Source organism: Halichoeres trimaculatus, unplaced genomic scaffold, assembly GCF_033239565.1.
Source record: "Halichoeres trimaculatus isolate MK-OKI-2021-1 unplaced genomic scaffold, fHalTri1.1 fHalTri1_scaffold_19, whole genome shotgun sequence".
Classification (NCBI taxonomy): domain Eukaryota; kingdom Metazoa; phylum Chordata; class Actinopteri; order Labriformes; family Labridae; genus Halichoeres; species Halichoeres trimaculatus.
Window position 1 is genome coordinate 314,103 of NW_027437197.1, and position 20,861 is coordinate 334,963.

At 51.5% G+C, this 20,861-nt stretch overlaps 5 protein-coding genes across 5 annotated transcripts; 3 read left to right on the forward strand and 2 right to left on the reverse strand.

Annotated features, from left to right (window-relative positions):
- The first annotated feature begins 53 nt into the window (after positions 1-53).
- LOC141808582 (F-box/LRR-repeat protein 3-like) lies at positions 54-6,609 on the forward strand. The gene is made up of 5 exons (XM_074695247.1): positions 54-365; positions 1,194-1,596; positions 1,716-1,838; positions 3,140-3,311; positions 3,967-6,609. The coding sequence occupies exons 2-5, from the start codon at positions 1,195-1,197 to the stop codon at positions 4,605-4,607; spliced, it is 1,338 nt and encodes a 445-aa protein (XP_074551348.1). The 5' UTR covers positions 54-365; position 1,194; the 3' UTR covers positions 4,608-6,609.
- A 708-nt stretch (positions 6,610-7,317) lies between these two features.
- Positions 7,318-9,798, reverse strand: cln5 (CLN5 lysosomal BMP synthase). The gene is made up of 4 exons (XM_074695657.1): positions 9,615-9,798; positions 8,587-8,761; positions 8,253-8,478; positions 7,318-8,079 (listed from the first exon to the last, which is right to left on the reverse strand). The coding sequence occupies exons 1-4, from the start codon at positions 9,716-9,718 to the stop codon at positions 7,592-7,594; spliced, it is 993 nt and encodes a 330-aa protein (XP_074551758.1). The 5' UTR covers positions 9,719-9,798; the 3' UTR covers positions 7,318-7,591.
- Positions 9,799-10,312: 514 nt separating this feature from the next.
- LOC141808889 (glutamine amidotransferase-like class 1 domain-containing protein 3, mitochondrial) lies at positions 10,313-12,328 on the forward strand. The gene is made up of 4 exons (XM_074695658.1): positions 10,313-10,581; positions 10,900-11,071; positions 11,255-11,453; positions 11,688-12,328. The coding sequence occupies exons 1-4, from the start codon at positions 10,378-10,380 to the stop codon at positions 11,881-11,883; spliced, it is 771 nt and encodes a 256-aa protein (XP_074551759.1). The 5' UTR covers positions 10,313-10,377; the 3' UTR covers positions 11,884-12,328.
- An 11-nt stretch (positions 12,329-12,339) lies between these two features.
- Positions 12,340-14,885, reverse strand: acod1 (aconitate decarboxylase 1). Its single transcript, XM_074695269.1, has 5 exons — positions 14,813-14,885; positions 14,574-14,735; positions 13,920-14,006; positions 13,630-13,829; positions 12,340-13,309 (listed from the first exon to the last, which is right to left on the reverse strand). Exons 1-5 carry the CDS (start codon positions 14,822-14,824, stop codon positions 12,340-12,342), a joined length of 1,431 nt encoding a protein of 476 aa, XP_074551370.1. The 5' UTR covers positions 14,825-14,885.
- Positions 14,886-17,103: 2,218 nt separating this feature from the next.
- Positions 17,104-18,721, forward strand: kctd12.1 (potassium channel tetramerisation domain containing 12.1). Its single transcript, XM_074695099.1, has one exon. The coding sequence runs from the start codon at positions 17,122-17,124 to the stop codon at positions 17,980-17,982; it is 861 nt and encodes a 286-aa protein (XP_074551200.1). The 5' UTR covers positions 17,104-17,121; the 3' UTR covers positions 17,983-18,721.
- Positions 18,722-20,861: the final 2,140 nt, after the last annotated feature.

Sequence of the window (20,861 nt, forward strand, 5' to 3'; positions counted from 1 at the left end):
GCACCGAGTGAGGCATCTTTCCCTCATAGACGATCTTTACCAACAGCCATTTCGCACTGCAGTTTCCCATGATGCCCCTCGGCTGTCAACAACACTTCGCCATTTCAGACTCGGAGGAGGGGGGGCCCAAACTCCCGCGAAGGATCGAGATCAGCAGAGTCCGGACCGCCCGTAAACACCGCGCTGAGGCCCGCTGCTCGCCGTGGACTCTGAGCTTCTGGACACTGGTTCTGATGAGTTTGGTCGGACCCATGAGTCCGTCCTGTTCCGGCCCGGGCTGAAGAGCTGAAGAGTGACGTCACAGGTCTGATTCTCCGCCACCAGCTGAGAGCTAGCTGCTGCTGCTGCGGAGTGTAAACAGAAAGGTGAGGCTGTGTGTGTGTTAGTTAGCTCCACTAACAGCTCCGTGAGGGAGAAATAAAAACATTAACTCTCTGTTAGGGAGGTTTTTAGCGCCAATAGAGGAGTTATAATAAGGTTTCATCAGTCTGTCAACAGCGTAAACTATGCTAGCTAAGCTAACGCTGGCTTTAATCAAGCTACCGCTGCGTGACTTCATTCAACTTTCAAACTTTAGCTGAACTCGTTTTAATCGCAGCTGAAATATGAATCCTGTCATTTACTGAGTCTCACTGAGCTGTGAGGCTGTTTGCTGAGGCAGTCAGGTCGTTGTTTGGTCCATAAGTGAATGTTTACCGTCAGACATCGTTATATTGACTGGTACCTGCTAACGCATGGCCCCTGCTAAAGCTGCGTGACGGTAAATCAACAGCACATGAGTTTATTATAATAACATCAACTCCAAATTAAAATAACTAAGAGAGAAACATGTTTCAGTGAATGAATTGATCACTTTAGGCTGTTGACATCAGTGTGGGATCTGATGTTTACACATATCAGCTGTACGTAAACACATGTAAACACAATTATAATTTGTAAACATGCAGCTGTAAGGACGAGTTAGGTGAGAAAGTGCAGCAGGAGTGAATGAGTGACTTCTGTTTCTGCTCTGAGGAGGAATTATGTGATACTCTTAGATTCACCCTCACCTGTCACACAGGTGCACTCAGGTGAACAGGTAAAGATCTGCTCTCACACTGAATCAGTTCAGTTAATCTGATTTATGAACTCTTGAGCTGCTCTAATGTTTCTGCCTCTGCAGCACTGAAACCAGCTTGTTGTCTGTTTGTCAGGATGAAGAGGGTGAAAGGAGGAGGAGGAGGAGGAGGAGGAGGGGAGAGCAGCAGCTCCTCCTCCAGTGAGAGTCCACCAGAAACCCGCAAGAAGGTGCGGACGCAGATGAGCGAGGAGTCCGAGGCTCTGGCGGCAGCCAGCAAGTCCACAGACTGCGACTGGGCCAGACTCCCCCCAGAGCTCCTGCTTCACATCTTCCAGTACCTCCCTCTCCTGGACCGGGCGTATGCCTCCCAGGTGTGCCGCGGCTGGAACCAGACCTTTCACATGCCCGAGCTGTGGAGGTGCTTTGAGTTTGAGCTCAACCAGCCGGCCAGCTCCTACCTGAAGGCCACACACCCAGATCTCATCAAGCAGATCATAAAGAGGCACTCCAACCACCTGCAGTACGTCAGCTTCAAGGTAGGAGGGGCAGAGCTGCAGTGTGTGTGCTCACACACACCTGTGGACAGACTGTTGGCTGGAGTCTGGGCTACGTGTGCTTCATATTTACTCTGGATGTTTCTGTTTTGGACTGTCAGGTCGACAGCAGCACAGAGTCTGCAGAGGCAGCATGTGACATCCTGTCCCAGCTGGTCAACTGCTCCCTGAAGACCCTGGGGCTCATCTCCACGGCCAGGCCCAGCTTCATGGAGGTCCCAAAGGTAAGGCCGGATCCAGCTTCAGGTCAAAGGGCCGTCACAGCTGTTCATCTGTCCACGTTGTGTTCACTCCTCCTCATGGCTGAAGAGGTGGAGGTGTGTCTGCTGTAAAGTCTGCTGAGGACAGTTTGTTGAAGCTCTTCTTATCTGAGTGTGGAGCTGAAGGCAGCACAGTTTGTTCTCAGCACGGAGAGGGACAGGACGAGATTACTTCCTGCTGCCTCAGGGCCAGCTCAGGGCCACCTCAGGGCCACCTCAGGGCCACCTCAGGGACACCTCAGGGCCACCTCAGGGCCACAGGATCTAAGTCTCGTGTCTCTTCTTTAGAGCAGAAGTTTGGTCTTTCCTCTGGTCCTCTACGTGGACTCTGTCTGGAGGGTTTTCAACAGTGTTTGATGATGATGATGATGATGATGATGATGATGATGATGATGATGATGCTGTGGAGCTTTGTTCTCACTGAAACTTTCTCTCACACACAAACACTGTCTGAACATTTTCATGTCTGTCGCTTTTATTGGTTGAGGATTTGCCTACACACACACACTCACTACACACACACACACACACACACACACACACACACACACACACACACACACAAACACACACACACACACACACACACACACACACACACACTCTGCTTTCCTCGTTCCTTCTCCGGCTCTTTCTGTCCTGTGGATGTAAAACTTTCTGACACTCCTGACTCGTGTGTTCAGGCTTTGAAACGTGAAGCAGAGTTATCTCCATGGCCTCGTCTTGAACTTAATGTCTGAATCTGGGGAAACCTGGACACAAACAGGACGACATGAGCAGCTGTAGACTCATGGTCAGGGACACGTCTCAGTGTGAAAACCTTACAGTCTCATCAGGAAGTGAGATAAACTGAAGCTAAAGCAGTTTGTTCAGCAGCCGAGGGAAGAAAAACAGGATTTATCTGAGTTTTGGATCTGAACACTCCAACCAGGCCAGTGAGTTCACGTTGGAGGCCTGAGGGAGTCCCAGACATTTACGTCAGATGACAGAAACCAGGGATCCTGTTCCCCAGAGTCTGATTCAGTCAGAGATCCTGAGCACGTGTAGAGACAGTGAGTGTCGTATTGTGATCCTAAAGCTGAAACAGAGCTGAACAGGAAAACAGGATCAGGGTTCAGGTCTGGAACAGGCCCAGGGTGGGGGTTCAGTCAGAAATGGTCCAGATGGTCTGAGGTGTCTCTGTGAGTCTGTGATGGTTTCATTAAACTTCCTGAAGTTACTGTTTGGTTTAACTCTGTCTGCTCTCTCTCTGTTTCTCCTCTCAGTCTCACTTCATCTCGGCTCTGACCGTGGTGTTCGTCAACTCCAAGTCTCTGTCGTCTCTGAAGATCGACGACACGCCCGTGGACGACCCGTCTCTGAAGGTTCTGGTGGCCAACAACAGCGACACCCTGAAACTGCTGAAGATGAGCAGCTGCCCTCACGTGTCTCCTGCAGGTAGGAGCAGTCAACGCGTTTACTCCACCTGCTGCCGTCACCTGTCTGTTTTCACCACAGCCTCTGCTGGACCACATCCAGACCTGAATCCTCCAGGGCCCTGACCCTGTTTCTGCCTCGACCCACAGGGTTTGAGTTCTGCTCCTCAGGGAGCTCCAAGTCTGTTCCACCAGGGCCTCAGTGAGGGTCTGTGACCCTTCAGTCTGTGACCCTTCAGTCTGTGACCCTTTAGAGCCTGTGACCATTTAGTCTGTGACCCTTCAGTCTGTGACCCTTCAGTCTGTGACCCTTCAGTCTGTGACCCTTCAGAGTCTGTGACCCTTCAGTCTGTGACCCTTCAGTCTGTGACCCTTCAGTCTGTGACCCTTCAGTCTGTGACCCTTCAGTCTGTGACCCTTTAGAGTCTGTGACCCTTCAGTCTGTGACCCTTCAGTCTGTGACCCTTCAGTCTGTGACCCTTCAGTCTGTGACCCTTCAGAGTCTTTATCCTGATTGATTTATTGGTGGTAGGAATCTGAGCTGAGATTTAACCGATGCTGATGATGATGATGAGGATGATGATGATGATGATGAGGATGATGAGGATGATGATGATGATGATGAGGATGAGGATGATGATGATGAAGATGAAGCCGCTCTCTGTCTCCCCCTGCAGGGATCCTGTGTGTGGCCGATCAGTGCCATGGCCTTAGGGAGCTGGCGTTGAACTACCACCTGCTGAGCGACGAGCTGCTGCTGGCCCTGTCCTCGGAGAAGCACGTCCACCTGGAGCACCTGAGGATCGACGTGGTCAGCGAGAACCCCGGGCAGCACTTCCACACCATCAAGAAGAGCAGCTGGGACGCCATGGTGCGCCACTCCCCCAAATTCAACCTGGTCATGTACTTCTTCCTGTACGAGGACGAGTTCGGCCCCTTCTTCAACGACGAGATCCCCGTCACTCACCTCTACTTCGGCCGCTCCGTCAGCAAGGAGGTCCTGGGCCGCGTGGGCCTCCACTGCCCCCGTCTGGTGGAGCTGGTGGTGTGCGCCAACGGCCTGCGTCCCCTGGACGAGGAGCTGATCCGCATCGCCAAGCACTGCACGCAGCTGTCGGCCATCGGCCTGGGGGAGTGCGAGGTGTCCTGCAGCGCCTTCGTGGAGTTTGTGAAGATGTGTGGGCGGAGGCTCTCCCAGCTGTCCATCATGGAGGAGGTCCTGATCCCCGACCACAAGTACAGCCTGGACGAGATCCACTGGGAGGTCTCCAAGCACCTGGGCCGGGTCTGGTTCCCCGACATGATGCCCACCTGGTAGGGCGGAGCCACAGAGGCGCTCAGTGCGTCGATCTGTGGAGCGGACCACACCGTTAGCTTCGAAACGCCTCAGACGCTGAGCTGTAGTGTTCTCATGGTGCCAACAGGGGGCGCACAAACTCTCTGAACGCCACAGACAGAAAACACCACAGACTGAAAACACCACAGACATGTTTGCTTCACCACGGCCCCACAGACAGAGACAGACAGACAGAGACAGACTCCACACGCTGACGTCTTCAGCTCACAACCATCAGACACGTCCAGGAAACACAGTCAGGATCCAGCTCTACCTGAGCATGAGGTTTACTACACCAGCTGTGTGTGTGTGTGTGTGTGTGTGTGTGTGTGTGTGTGTGTGTGTGTGTGTGTGTGTGTGTGTGTGTGTGTGTGTGTGTGTGTGTGTGTGTTGGGTTGTATGTGTGTCTGTGTTTGTGACGGGGTAAAGTCAGAGGGTGTAGGAAGTTTCAGACTGATTTTAAAGAAGAGGCTGACTGTGGCTCGGTTGGTGTGGGTGGACCTGTTGGTTGTGAGCTGAAGACAGACAGGTGTGGAGGTGTTGTAGGAGCAGACGGGGTGGGGGTGGGGGTGTAGGAGGAGCAGACAGGTGTGACTCAGTCTGTCTTTGTGGAGGTCTACAGGTGATGTGGTGGTTTTTGTTTCCCCGTTGTTTGGTCCTGACCTGGATCAGACTCTCAGGACGGATTTCTGGCAGCACCTTAACGTGGAAACCAAAAAGCCGTAGAAATAAAGTCCTCTGCTCTGGGGACAGACGTCAGATGATCTGGACTCCCTCGGTGAGACTCGGGTCTGCGTGGTGACCACCCGGCTCCTACAGGACTCCTTCAGGGTCTGGGTTTGGGATCTGACTCAGGGAGAACCTGACGGAGCAGAGGGTGGATGTAAATAAAGTTCATGCTCAGAGTTTTCTGGATGTGGAGGCAGATCTCAGCCTTCGTCTGATGAAGACTTTCTAATATCTCTGTGATGTCATCAGCTCACGGTGCATTCTGGGAAACGGTCTGTGTCTCAGCTGTGTTAAATATTTCCTGCCGTAGGTTTCAGTCTATCTTCTGCTCTTTGCCTGTTCCAGCTCTAACCCTGTGGTGACCCTCTGCCTCCTGCTCCCCCTGCTCCTCCTGCTCTCTGCAGTGTCGTGGTCGGAGGAGGTGGAGGAGGCGGAGGTCACCTCTTCATCTCTAACTCTTTATCTGCGATCGTTCTGGTTCTCCTGTCCAACAAACATCCATCCATTTCAGTGGAAGAGATTTGGCAAGTCAGACGAGTGAAACGGGAGTTTTTCCTTTAAGAAGGAAGTGGAATGATGTGTATATAAAACGCTGTGTGTTTGATTCTCATCAATAGAAATGTATTTCTTTATCCGCCCTCTGTCGGGGTCTGAAGTTTCTCTTTGTGAAGCAGAGTGAGCGCTCTGCTCGAGGTGGATCTTTTTCTTACCGTAGTCTCTAGAGAAGAGGAGCAGTGTAATTTATTGATATGAATTCTGCTTTTGTAACGTTTGTGTTTTCAGTTATTCAGAAGGAGCAGTGGAACAGACCGGCTCAGACCAGCACAGACCGGCTCAGACCAGCACAGACCAGCACAGACCAGCTCAGACCAGCAGCAGTCCCCAGCGTGGTCTCACTCCTCAGCGTCTCTGGGAGCTGGACTCAGGCCGTCGTCTCACAGTTTAGCCTCAGACTTCATCTGAAAACGAACAAACCTGACCGTGCTCCGTGGACCTGCTGCTCCCTCTCAGCACCTTTGTGCCTCGAAATGACGAGGAGCCAGGATCAGACAAACTGAGTCAGACTCTCACTCTGGTTTCTGCTCAGTTAGGAGCAGGTGGTGTCACTTTGTGTTTTTCTGATGAAGTGGAAATGAAACTTTGAGACGACTGCGTGTGGACCAGATGTGTAGATCAGCTTAGTGGGTCATAAATGGACGGATCAGTACCGATCCAAACGGCCTGCTGCTGGTTGTGGTCTGTGTCTGGCTCGGCTGATGGTCTGTGCTCCTGTTCTTTAGCCTCGATGCTAAGCTAACATATCTCCTGATGGTCACACAGCAGCAGCTGCTCTGAAGCGAAGGGTTAAATCATGTCCTCGTCGTCTTTACAGACTTAACTCCAGCTGAGCGGACCTCACAGAGTCCAGAGGACCTGTGATCCGGATCAGACCGTGTTGATGATTCTGTCCTGTAGGTTGGCGCTCCGCTCTCTGCTTCACTGCTGCTCACCTGTCCTCAGATTACACTTATTGGTTTGGACATGTGATCTTATCCTGTAATAAAACTCGTGAATGTACTTCCTGTTTCTGTGTCTTCATTTCATGGGTCAGAGGTCTCATGGAGCGAAAGTTTGTTCAGATGAACCCTGAGGATTTCAGTATCTCTATGACAAAAAGAAATTTGGAAGAAGACAGAGGGGTACCCCACATTTTTTCCATTTTTGTAGTTTTGTCTGCTTTGTAGAGATATTTATGTTCACAAGTCTGATTCCCATGACCCTTAGCTGCAGCGAACAAATAAAACCTCAAATTTAAGAAAAGAAGCAGAAACTATGAGAGGTCACGTCGTCTGCTCAGCTACAGATTGATCAAAGAAAACCTGAGAATGTAAATATCTCATGAAAATGAATTATAAAAAGATCTGATACTTCTTTCTGTTTGTCCTTTTGTTTTAGAAGAAATAAAGAGCTGGGACTTTTTCTGCTTCAGTTTTTTATTTAAAGTTTAGATCTTTGGCTTTCAGAAAGTTAGAGATGAAGACAAACATTTTCAAAGTTAGGCACCGACGGGACAAAGTTCTGCAGTCTGAGCAAAGTGTCCGAGCTGACGTTTCCAAACGAAAGAGTGATCAGAGGTTTAGCTCATGAGTTAATCTCTTGTAGCTGTAGTCCAGGTCACAGACCCTATAGACCCTCCCTGTAGACCCTGTAGACCCTGAAGGCCGGGCCGTGGACTCCTGGACCTGAGGGGGGCGGCTCTAAGGCAGGGGAACCTCCTCGTATGTGATCCTGACGTACGGGGGCTTCATGGGCAGGTGCCAGTACTCGAAGTTGTAGTAGAGGTAAAAGCTTTTCTCCAGGACCACCTTCTCGTAGGCCTCCAGCAGGCTGACGGCAAAGTCCACCAGGGACTGGTGAGGTCTGAACGTGTGGTAAAACCTTCGAATGTCTGTCGCCAGATTCTTCAGAGCCGGCTGTCCGAAGATGGCGCTGTCGTTCCCCAGGTAGGTGGGCTCTCCGCTGAACAGGTAGATCTTGGTGTAGTTGGTTTGAGACCTGCTGGAGAGCTTGGCGCCCAGGTCGGTCAGCCTCCTAAACGTACGGTGGACGAACTGGGAGCAGTCATACGACTCGAACCACACCGTGGAGTTGGGGCCCGGGTCCGAGCGGACCGTCCACGTCTCGTAGAAGATCCCCGTCTCATTGTCGTCCTGGACCCACTGGGCCATGGCGTTGAACTGGTTCCCTGCAGACGGAGAGGAACCAGGACACAGGGAGAATCCAGACGCCCGTTAGTACAAGAAACCCAAAACCACAACCAGCAGAGATTCAGCTGTGAAACTTCATCTGTGAACCATAAACTTCAGCTCTACGCTTCATAAAACCACCTGCAGGTCAAAGTCCAGGTCAAAGTCTCACCTGAGATTTCTGCGATTTTCTCCAAGGTGCCGTTCTGCGCCCAGTGGGCGTCGTCGATGCCGTGGTAGAAGCAGGCGGCTCCTTGGTTACACCAGAAAGGAGCGAAGACGTTGGGCCTGAGGTGAGGGAAGGTGCAGTTCCCCAGCTGGAAGAGCTCGTACCACTCCATGGTGAAGTTGGAGCCCGTCTCTGAGCTGCTGAAGCCGATGGCATCGTGCATGATGTGCTGAGGGACACACACAGATCAGAGAGTGTGTGTGTGTGTGTGTAGATCTGACAGGGTCCTGGTCTACACCTGGACCACGTCTCATAGAAAGAGGGTTCAGGGACTCACCAATGTCCCCAGCAGGTCTCCGTACTTGAACTCCCACACCGGGGTTTGCAGCCGGTAAACGGAGACGGTGTCGCTGTCCCTCATGGACGGGATCCGTCCGTCCCGGTCTCCAGTCGGACAGAACGGGTACAGAGCCTGACAGTAGGAGTCGGCTTCAGGCCGATGATCGAAGCGCCTGAGGAGGAGGAGGAGGAGGAGGAGGAGATGAAGAGGAGATGATGAGGATAAACAAACAGCTGGTTTACTCAGAGTCACAGTTAGTTTGAGTCAGTTTTTTAGAAAAACACTGAGTCAGCATGAGAAGGAGACAGGAGCCAAAAAAGTCCACTCAGGACTTCAGTCCACACGACTCGTTAAGAGTTACACAGTTAATTAATGTCCCAACACACACAAGACCACACCTGTCTGTCTACCTGTCTCTCTGTCTGTCTGTCTACCTGTCTACCTGTCTGTCTGTCTGTCTACCTGTCTGTCTGTCTGTCTGTCCATGGGTCAAAGTTTCCAGAGTCATGATGTAGATAACTGACTCCAGATCAGTCTCCGTTCATTTAGCGCCAAACAGAACAAATGTTATTTTGAGACTAATAAAACTCACCAGCTAACATAGATCAGTTAACATAGATCAGTTAACATAGATCAGTTAACATAGATCAGTTAACATAGATCAGTTAACATAGATCAGCTAACATAGATCAGTTAACATAGATCAGTTAACATAGATCAGTTTTACATAAAGCTGGGCCTGAACAGGTTTCTGACAAACAGCTGACAGAGCAGACTCTCCTGGTCTCTGTGGGGAACTTGTGGAGCTGGTTTCGGGGACTGGAGCTGGTTTTGTAGACTGGAGCTGGTTTTGTAGACTGGAGCTGGTTTTAGAGACTGGAGCTGGGCTGATGAGGTTTTGGGACAGAACCGGAACTTTGTGTCCTGCAGGTCAAACTCTATCCGAGCTCATCTTTCCGACCTGTCACATGACTTCACTTTACTGAGCACAGACATTAGTCTGAGAGCTGCAGTCTTCCTCTTACCTGTACGGGACGGGCCACAGAGTCCGTCCATGAGGTCCGAACTGAGCCGAAACATGAAGGACCAGGAACAGGATCAGACCCAGAACATCCTCCGATCGGACCATGATGAAGAAGAAGAGTCAAACAGGAGATCTGATGAGACCAGCTTCACATGATCCTCTTCCTCTCTGCTCCCGTCCTCAGCTTGGTCACGTGACTTTGTTTACAGGAAATCACGTGACAGAAAAAAACCCGCGCTGTTCAGGAGGAAAAACCAGAATAAAGTTTAAAAAAAGAAAATTATTTATTTATCAGGAGATGGAAAGGTTATCAGTGTGAGAGGAAATAAGGAGCTCACAGATTATTTTACCTCCACGTATTTCAACTTCCGGTAGTTCCCCTTAGAGTCACGTGGTGGTGTGACGTCTGTCAGCTGGTTAAAAAGAAATAAAGAAAAGGCTTTAGGCTTAAATAAAAACTGTTATACAAATTCAGATCAAATTCATCTTTTTATTTTTATATAAACGGAAAAATTTTAAAATGTGAAAAAAACCACAGGAGGATCCGGACTCTGAGGTGGAGTCGGTCCAGACTCCAGAACCAGAATCACATAAAGACCAGGATCATTTTAAAGGTGAGCTGTTCATGTCCTGAGGTCGTTTTTAATGAACCACATGTCGGAGCAGCAGTGTTTCTGTCTGGACACCAGAGGGCGCTGCAGCCTGACACCCACCGTGGTTTGGACCAAGAAGAAGAGGGTCGTCCTCTCAGCTGTCAGTCCGCCATGCTCACCCTGCTCCTGTGTGCTCGGAGCTCACAGACCCTGAGGACCTCCGTGAGGACAGTCCAGACCGTGAGGAGGAACCTCTGCTCCGCCCACATGGAGAAGCGCGTGGCCGTGGTGTTGGCGGGATGTGGGGTCTATGACGGGAGCGAGATCCACGAGGCGTCAGCTGTGTTAGTGCACCTGAGCCGGGGGGGAGCCCAGGTAAGACCGGGACCTGGACTTCAGGTTAACTCAGGGTTAACTCCGGTCCTTAGTTTAACTCTGATCTTTGGTCCAACCCTGATCCTTGGTCTAACTCTGATCTGGATTTGGTTAAACTCTGAACTGTGGTCTAACTCTGAACTTGGTTTTATCTAACTCTGATCAGGGTTCTGGTCTAGCTCTGATCAGGGTTTTGGCTGACCCTGTTTGGTGAGCTGGGTCTCTCTGTGAGCTGTCAGAGGTGAAGATGATTGGTGCTCCCTGATCAGCTGATCTGTGTTTGCTGACTGAAGCGTCTCACCTGTGCCGTGTCTGCAGGTGAACATGTTTGCTCCAAACGTGGACCAGATGCACGTCATAAACCACCTGAAAGGAGCTCCTGCTGAGGAGAAGAGGAACGTGTTGGTGGAGAGCGCCAGGCTGGCCCGGGGAAACATCCAGGATCTGTCCCAGCTCAGCGTCCAAGATCACGACGCCGTCATATTTCCAGGTGAGAGCTCAGCCACTCAGCTTCCTGCTCCAACACGTCTGGATGAAGACCTGATCTCCTTTAGACCTGATCTCCTTTAGACCTGATCTACTTTAGACCTGATCTACTCTAGACCTGATCTACTCTAGACCTGATCTACTTCAGACCTGATCTCCCTGTCTCCTCCTGGTCTCTTGGTCTCAGGTGGTTTTGGTGCGGCTAAGAACCTGTGTACCTGGGCCGTGCAGGGGAAGGACTGCTCCGTGAACGAGGAGGTGAGGGCCGTGCTGCAGGCCTTCCACAGCAGCGGGAAACCCATCGGACTCTGCTGCATCTCACCTGTCCTGGCCGCTAAGGTGTTTCCTGGCTGTGAGGTCACTGTCGGCATCGAGAACGACGAGAAGTGAGTCGACACGCCAAACACGGCACGCCAAACACGGCACGCCAAACACTGCATGCCAAACACGGCACGCCAAACACAATATAATATTTCTCTGACTGTAGTTTTAGATTTTTATTATTGTCTCTAAACTTCATGTTGTGCGGCAGCTAACATCTTTACATCCCCTCACCTTCCTCCTTCTCCTCCTCCTCCTCCTCCTCCTCCACCTCCTCCACCTCCTCCTCCTCCCCTCAGGTACCCGGACACTGCCGGCACAGCCGAGGCCATCACCCAGCTGGGCTGTAAACACGTGAGTAAGAGTGTGAGCGAGAGCCACGTGGACCAGAAGAACAAGCTGGTCACCACCTCGGCCTTCATGTGCAACGCTCCCATTCACCAGATCTTCGATGGCATCGGCGCCATGGTCGCAGACGTGCTGAGACTGGCCTGAGAGGAGCTGCTCCACAGAGACTGAGCTGCTGTAGAGACGGAGCAGCTTCCTGTCATGCTCAGACGATCAGAGTCTGAGGCTGTAGATTAATCACCCACAGAGATATGCACTGATAGCTTCATGATTTGACTCAGATTAACTCAGATTAACTCAGATTGACTCAGATTAAGTCAGATTAACTCAGTTTGACTCAGTTTGACTCAGATTAACTCAGATTGACTCAGTTTGACTCAGTTTGACTCAGTTTGACTCAGATTGACTCAGTTTGACTCAGATAAACTCAGATAAACTCAGTTTGACTCAGTTTGACTCAGTTTGACTCAGATTAGCTCAGATTAGCTCAGATGAAGTGTTGTGGTGCAGAGAATCGTGCGGTGTGTAAATGTTTGATGATATTTAGAGAATAAAAACAAAAAGCAGACACAGACTGAGTCCTGCAGTGACTTTATTTCACACTCAGTGGCTCAGAAACACCTGGCCAGGTGTGGGGATCACGGCCTCCTGCTGTGGACCTGTCATCCTCAGGTATGAGCTCAGGGTGGCGCTGTCCCTCTCCCTCTCCATGTTTCCGATCACCTCCATCACGCCCTCCACGCCCTCCGGGCTCAGCACCGAGGACGCGTTCACGCTGAACTTCTCCTCCAGGTCGCTCTGACTCAGCGGCTTCCTCCAGTGGCCGTAGAAGGTATCGCACCTGGCTGTGTGCACCTGTCCCTGGTCCGTCTCTACCTGGACCTCGCAGTACATCTGGTCGAAGCGGGGTTTGTTGTCCGCAGGCGTCTCCACGCTGACTTTGGAGAGGAGCTCCCTGAGGGCCGCTCTGTGGATCTGAGGCTGGCTGAAGGAGGCGGGGCCCACGCCGCGGTCCAGCAGGGCGGAGCAGCAGGTGAACTGGAAGGAGTGTCGCGCCTGGTGCTCTGTGGAGGGGAAGGGACAGTCGATGTATTTGGATGGAGGCACTCGTAGTGTGATCCTCCTGATCCGGTCCAGGTCCAGGTCCCCCTCCGTCTGCTGAAGCTTGGCTCGGGCCGCCAGCGCCGCGTCCATCACCCAGTGCATCCCCAGGTGAGCCGGGATGCGTTTGACGGCCACAGCCTGCTCCTCAAGCATCCACTTAAAGTCCCCTGACAGGGGCATCTCTGCAGGACTGTAGTCCCTGAAATAGACCCCGAAGCCACAGGCCTGATCCAGGATCTCTGGGTTCCCCTCCAGGCCCAGCTGGGCCAGCAGAGCGGCCTCCAGGCCTCTGCGAGCGGCGTTCCCCACGTGGAGCGGTTTGGTCTGCGTGGCGGCGTTGGCCAGAGGAGCTCCCGCTGAGGACGCCGCGATGGCCAGGGCGTGGGCGCACTGAGCCGGGGAGAGCGCCAGGAGCTTCGCCGAGGCCGCCGCGCTGCCCATCACGCCCACCACGCTGGGGGGGTGGAACCTGAGCACACGAGGACAAGGAAGCTCTGACATCATTCATTCATTCATTCATCATTCATCATTCATTAATTCATCTGTTCATTTAATTATTCATTAATTTATTCATTCATTCACTGAATCAAACATTTATTAAATCATTCATCAAATCAAACTTTCACTCATTCACTCTGTAGTGCAGTGAGGGGTTGGGGATAAACTGATGGAGCATGCTTCCTGTGCGGCCACTAGGGGTCAGTGTAGTTCTCTCTGTAACTGAAGCAGTGGAACTGGACCCTGGACCCTGGACCCTGGACCTGGAGCTGGGTCAGAGTGTGAGTTTACCTCTCGGGGATGTTGTCGGCCTCAGAGGAGAACCTCAGGAGTCTGCCCTGCACCTCGATGCCCACGTTGAAGGCCAGCAGCAGGTCCAGACCTGAGGGCGGACTCGGCAGCGCCTCCCCCAGGGCCAGCAGGGCCGGTAACACGGCTCCAGAGGGGTGGGTCGCAGGGTGCCAGGTGTCGTCGAAGTCCATGGAGTGGACCTGTTGGAGGAGGGAGGACAGGCGGAGGCTGGATGAGCAGGAACACCATGTGACACAGGCTGACAGACGAGGTCATGTGACTGAGCTCACCGCCACGCCATTCACAAACGCAGCGTAATGAGGAGGAAGAGTCTCTGATCTGCCCCAGACGCTGCTCCTCTCAGGAGACCAGAAGGACTGCAGAGGGAGGAGGAGGAGAGGGGAGGAGCCAGTCATGGTTTCATCTTCATCATCATCATCATCTTTATTATCATCATCATCATCATCATCATCATCATCATCATCATCTGTATCTTTATCACTATCATCAGCATCATTATCTTCATCATTACATCATCACATCCTCACCATCATCATTGTCATCATCAACATCATTATCATCATTATCGTTATTATCATCATCATCACCATCATCAGCATCGTCATCATTTTAATCATCATTATCATCATCATCATCATCATCATCATCATCTTCTGTAGTGTTTTCCTTTTGAGGGTTGTGAGTGGGTGGAGCCTATAGCTCAGCTGTCTAAAGGTGAGAGGCTTATTCACTAGGCAGAACCTATCAGTCTATGTTTACACACAAACACACACACACACACACACACACACACACACACACACAGACACACACACACACACACACACACACACACACACACACACACACACACACACACACACACACACACACACAGGTTTGTATTTGAGGTGTTTCTGTTCTGCTGGATCAGCTGGTCTCACCTGGCTGAACTTCAGGACCTTGTTGAAGACCTCGGTCCTGGTTCCCAGCAGTCCCACCCCCACAGTGTCCAGCATCATCCTCTTGCTCCTGTGGATCACGGCGTCTGTGAGCTGGGAGGCGCTGAGGGAATGGACGGCGGCCCCGAAGCTCTGGGTGATGCCCTGCAGAGACAGACAGAGTCAGTTCCACCCTGATGGAGCGGATCAGTACACACAGGGACAGTCAGGGTGGAGGAGACCTTTCTCAGCATGCTGTCAGCTCAGACCTCCGCCTGCGTCTGCTGCCTCTCAGCGCAGACCTCCTTTATAGGCCGGCTGTGTCCTCAGACTCAGACCCAAAATTTCCAAAGTGGTAAAAGAAAAAAACTCACGTGGAGACAAGTGAAACTTTCGTTTTGACGGGGCCTTGTTGACTTCTGTATTCAGCGCGTGCTTTCACTTTGGCTTCAGAGACAAACGGTGGAGGAAACGGAGCTTTGACATGAAGCCGCTCTGAGTCAGCTGTTCACCAAGAGCTGGTGAGTTTGAAGCTGTCGCATCACGTTACCCCTCAGGATGTTTCCCACTTCCTCTTTCTCTCTGAGGTGACGGGCTCTGGAAGTTTGCTTTCCTGTCGTGGGAAATTTTGAACAGATAAGTCATGCTGTGTGGATGACCTTTGACCTCTGAGGTTACTGGTGTTCAAACTTTGGTCTGACTGCTCCGGCATGATGGGAAAATATTAGATGTTATTTTTTGTCCATGCTCCCTGAGCTGATCACTGCTTTCACATTCAACACGCAGGAAGGAGAGGAGAGGAGAGGAGGGCGCTGACACCACACAGCCTGAAGGTGGACAGGAAGTCAGAGAGCAGCAGGGGTCAGGGGTCAGTGATCCCTCATGGTGCTCAGGGCTGGTCTGTCAGGTGACTGTGAGGACGGTGGCTGAAGCAGATCAGGTGGTGTGGGGTCAGAGGGACTTCCAGTCTACGTGCTGTAAACAGGTTCATGGTCTCTGACCTGAACACGGATCCTGAGGAGGCAGGGGCGTATTTAGTGGTTTGGGGGCCCAAGGCAAACCCAGTCCATGGGGCCCTCCATGTCCTTGTAACTCCTCTTCCTCAGAGCTAGACTGGCCTTCCCTGGGTCCACTGTCTCTTTCCCAGAATCAAGGCATGAGACAGTGCTAATCTTGTTCATGCTAACTTAACACAACTAAATGCATTTCCTCAAGTTCTGTACTTTAGTTTGATTTAGAAAAAAGTGAATCCATCATTTAGTCCACTTTGTCCTGGATTTGAAATCTTTTATGGTCCATTGAAGCTTATTTGTCCCACAGTGGGGAATTTACAGAGTAACAGGAACAAACAAGAAAGGATGAAGTGAAAAACATTACAATAGGTAAATATTGATAAAAATAATTTAGTAAAGAAAAAATATGTAAATATCAAGCACAACATCAAACTGGAAAAAAATCTACTGAAAGAGGTGATATTTACAGTTAGCATACTTTTTGGTCCTATTATTTTAAAGTGAATGTATTTTTATTGGACCCCCTGTCCAGTGAGTTATGTTTCCAAAAAAGAGATTTATACAATAATGTTTATCACCAACTCCAAAAGTTTGATTTAGAGAAAATGATCCTGTTTCCTGGGCTAGATAAAGTCCTTAAATCCTAAAAGTCTGATATGTTTATCTCAGATCTCAGAGCAACATTGGTTTTATTTCACACTTGGTTGAAAATAAAAAAAAAATGGTAAAAAGTGTTTTTACCACTTTCTTCCTGAATCAAATGTTCAGATGTGTTGTAACATGGAATAGCCCATTGAATAAGAAGGGAGGGGGAGGAGCCAAAACCATCATCACAGATTAAGACTTTGATGGATTTTGAAGCATGTGAAGTCAGATTTAGAAAAAAGAAATGCTTTCAATTGAAGAGAACTTCATAAATCAGTTTTTAAGAGATGCTCAGGGGGCCCCTGGGAATCTTGGGGCCTGTGTTTGCCCAATTGTAGCTACGGCCCTGTAAGGAGGAACATGAGATTAAACTCAGGCAGGGAGGGGGACTGTTCAGGGTCTCTGGTGAAACCTTCTCAGGAACTTTGACTGATCTCTGTTCACCAGCAGAGGGCGCTGTCCTGACAGGCCTCCACCCTTCAAAGAGCTCTTCAAAGCCTTTGTGTGTGTGTGTGTGTGTGTGTGTGTGTGTGTGTGTGTGTGTGTGTGTGTGTGTGTGTGTGTGTCACTATTTCACAATTTTCCAACAATTTCTCAATTTCACGGCTGTTAGATCCCTCCAGACCAGACCCGCAGGTCCTGGTTCCAGACTTCCTGGGGTCTTGAGGCCGTCTGAAGATCTACAGGAGAGAGAGAGAGAGAGAGAGAGAGAGAGAGAGAGAGAGAGAGAGAGAGAGAGAGAGAGAGAGTGATCTGCGCGCTCACGCTCAGTCAAACCTTCATTCAGCGCCTCTCGTGAACGCGCAGCGGGCACGCGCCGCGCGCATGCTTCTTAACGCGCAGCAGCGTCGGAGCCGCTCAGTCCAGCTGATCCTCAGACCGGAGCACAGAGCATGGCGCTGGCCGACGCGGAGCTGGGGGGGTCCTGCGGGGACCCGGGCTCTGCTTTCTCTGAGATCGTTGAGCTGAACGTGGGCGGACAGGTCTATGTCACCAGGCACAAGACCCTGGTCGCGGTCCCGGACTCTCTGCTGTGGACCATGTTCAACAAGAAGTCCCCCAGGGATCTGGCCAGGGACAGCAAGGGCCGCTTCTTCCTGGACCGGGACGGGTTCCTGTTCCGCTACATCCTCGACTACCTCCGGGACCTGAACCTGGTGCTGCCGGACTACTTCCCGGAGAAAAGTCGGCTGCAGAGGGAGGCGGACTTCTTCCAGCTCCGGGACCTCGCCAAACGCCTCAGCCCACGCGTGAGCAAAGACAATTCAATCAGCGAGGAGATCAGCCAGAGCGACACGGAGGAGGGCGCGCAGCAGCCCGGCACCGCCGAGACTTTACGCAGCATGACGGTCAGCTCCAGCGGGACCACGCGCTCCCCGTCCCTGGACTCCAGGAAGTCCGGCTACATCACCGTGGGCTACCGGGGCTCCTACACCATCGGCAGAGACATCCAGAGCGACGCCAAGTTCAGGAGGGTGGCGCGCATCACCGTATGCGGGAAGACCTCCCTGGCCAAGGAGGTGTTTGGAGAGACTCTGAATGAGAGCCGGGACCCGGACAGACCCCCAGAGAGGTACACGTCCCGGTACTACCTCAAGTACAACTTCCTGGAGCAGGCTTTCGACAAGCTGACGGAGGCCGGCTTCCACATGGTGGCCTGCAGCTCCACAGGGACCTGCGCCTACACCAGCAACGACCCCAACGAGGACAAGATCTGGACCAGCTACACGGAGTACGTCTTCTGCAGGGACTGAGACCAGCAGGGACCTGCAGGGACCGGCAGGGACCGGCAGAGACTTGCTGGTTCACAGAGACCCCGTGTGGAGGGGATGTTCCCACAAACTGTTTCTGTGTGTGTGTGTGTGTGTGTGTGTGTGTGTGTGTGTGTGTGTGTGTGTGTGTGTGTGTGTGTGTGACAGGCTGCAGGACACTCCTCCGTCCCTCAGAGGATCAGGATCCTGATCCGGACTGACCCCACAGAGACTGACTCCATGTGTTTTTCATGTTCAGGGACAGTTCCACAGTCAGGACCTTCAGAGACCGGTTCACAGAGCTGGTTCAGCCTAAAACAGATCGGTCTTTTAAAGTCCTGTGGGTCTGGTGACCCTGTCCCTGAACCATCAGCTCAGTCTTCAGTGTTTTTCAGGTGAATCGTGTCTGACTGTAGATCAGAGAGTCTGATGTTAGTCTCTGTGTTTCTCCATCCTGTCTCTTCTTACACACGTGACGGTGGCGTGCCCGTGGCGTGCTTGTGGCGTGCCCGTGGAGCGTCTCAGCTCCCATAGAGGATCCTTTGAGCCCAAAGAAGTCTCAGACGTGCATGTTTCTGACTCAGAGTGTGTGACCACAGGAGCTGTGTTAGTTTTCAGTGTCCCTGTAGCTCCTGGACCTCCTGGGTCCTGGTTTGTCCCCTGACTGTGTCCTCTGATCACAGCTCGCTCTGTAAGTGTTTGTGTTTCCTGGTGGAGATGTTCACTCTGTTCACTCTGTTCACTCTGTTCATTCTGTCCCAAAGTAATAAAATCTGAGTTTCTCTAAGCTGACGTTCACCGTGAGCTCATCTCTTCATTTCTGCTCCAGAGGAAACAAACTCTGGTCTCCTGACAGCTCGGGTCTGAGGGACGCTCAGGTCTGAGGGCTGCTCAGGTCTGAGGGCTGCTCAGGTCTGAGGGACGCTCAGGTCTGAGGGACGCTCAGGTCTGAGGGACGCTCAGGTCTGAGGGACGCTCAGGTCTGAGGGACGCTCTGAGGCCTGGTGCAGAGCTCAGTGATGGGTTTAAAGGAGCATTCTGCAGTTTCTCTGAGCATCAGCGTGACGCAGCGAGTGGAGCAACAGGTGAAGAGAAAACACAGGAAGCTTCCTGTTTCATCCTGAGGAGCATCAGAGAGCTCGGAGACTGAAGATACACAGAAACGAAGGAGATCCTCACATTCCCACGGCTGTGAGCGCGCAGTGAGATGGAAACGTAATAACTGCCGTCAGGTGTTTGATGGAGAAGTGATGATAACAGAGAAACAGAGACGGACTGAATGAAGAGCAAACAGAGACAGAGCTCCTCTTATCTCTGCTGTTTGTAATATTCAGCCCGTGTGTGTGTGTGTGTGTGTGTGTGTGTGTGTGTGTGTGTGTGTGTGTGTGTGTGTGTGTGTGTGTGTGTGTGTGTGTGTGTGTGTGTGTGTGTGCACCCTCAGTGTGGCGCCCCCTGCCTGAACCCCGGCCCGTCAGCGCGTCAGGAGTGTTTGGGCTGCTCCCTGGGTCCAGGATGTGCTCCAGCCTCCTGCAGTGATTTTAGATCAAAGTGTGAATCATTAGCACATAACAACAGTAACGTCATTATTCTAATTAATTCAGAGTCAGAAATACTTTTTAAAGCTCCCAGCAGGAGACCAGCTCCAGTCAGACCCAGAGGAGGAGAAACACGGCAGAGGAGAACCTGATCCCTGCTCAGAACCAGCAGACTGGTCCTGAAACTTCAACATAATGATGAACGTTATCGTTACGTGATGTTATCTGTTATAATATCAAATATTAATAAATGAAATAAAAAGCCCTGTGGGTGAATCCTGTCGGCACCAACATGGCTCCACTGTCAGCGGTTTCTCATCATTCCTGAGGATGAGTCTCTTTCTGTTCCACATCTGGTCCAGTTTCTGGTTCTGGTTGGAGTGGTCTCTGTGGGAGCCATAATTACAGGGAGCAGCAGACCAATGAGCAAAGGATCAAACATAGAGCTGACGTCTGAGCTCAGGAAGAGTTAAACGCTCTGGTTGATCTGAGCTCAGAGCTTCAGGAGGACTCGTGGTAGACCTCTTTGAGGGGAAAACCTGACCTCATCAGTCTGCTGGGTCACTTCCTGTCCAGGCCCAGAGGTTTTCACTGAGAGCTGTGACTAACGGCTCCTCACAGAGACGCCATGGACCCCACTGACCGTCAGAGACAAGAGGAGCTCGTTCAGGGTTCAGGGTTCAGGGGTCATGTTGGTCTTCAACAGTCCAGGGTCTGGTGTGCAGGTGGTGAACGGTTATCTCAAGGAGACAGAAAGAACAGCACCACAGGACCACGAAAACCAGGTCTAAACTTGTCCCTGCAGGAGGGTTAGTGTGTGTGTGTGTGTGTGTGTGTGTGTGTGTGTGTGTGTGTGTGTGTGTGTGTGTGTGTGTGCTGATCACTTAAACTGGGTCACTTCACTGGGACGAAGGACTGACATCATGTTCCTTTAAACAGAGGTTTATCCTGCTGTCACACACACACACACACACGCACACACACACACACACACACACACACACACACACACACACACACACACACACCCTTCAGGAGAGGAGCTCAGCTGGCACCAACATAAGGAGCTGACGTAATGTGGGCCGAGCTGAACCAAACCCAAACTCTGGTTCTGGTCCTGACTGATCCTGATCCCCATCAGGCGCTGAGAGCTGGTTCAGGAGCTCGTCATCAGTCCTCTGGCTCTGACAGAAACCTGTGGACTGGGTTTTAGGAGTTGAGCCAGAACTCTGATCCAGAACCTTCCTCTGAAAGGAACCGACTCACAGCGATCATGAAGAACCATCCAGAAACTTCCCCTCAGAGCAGAAACGTCCTGGTTTGTTTGACAGGAGCTGGACTCTGAGC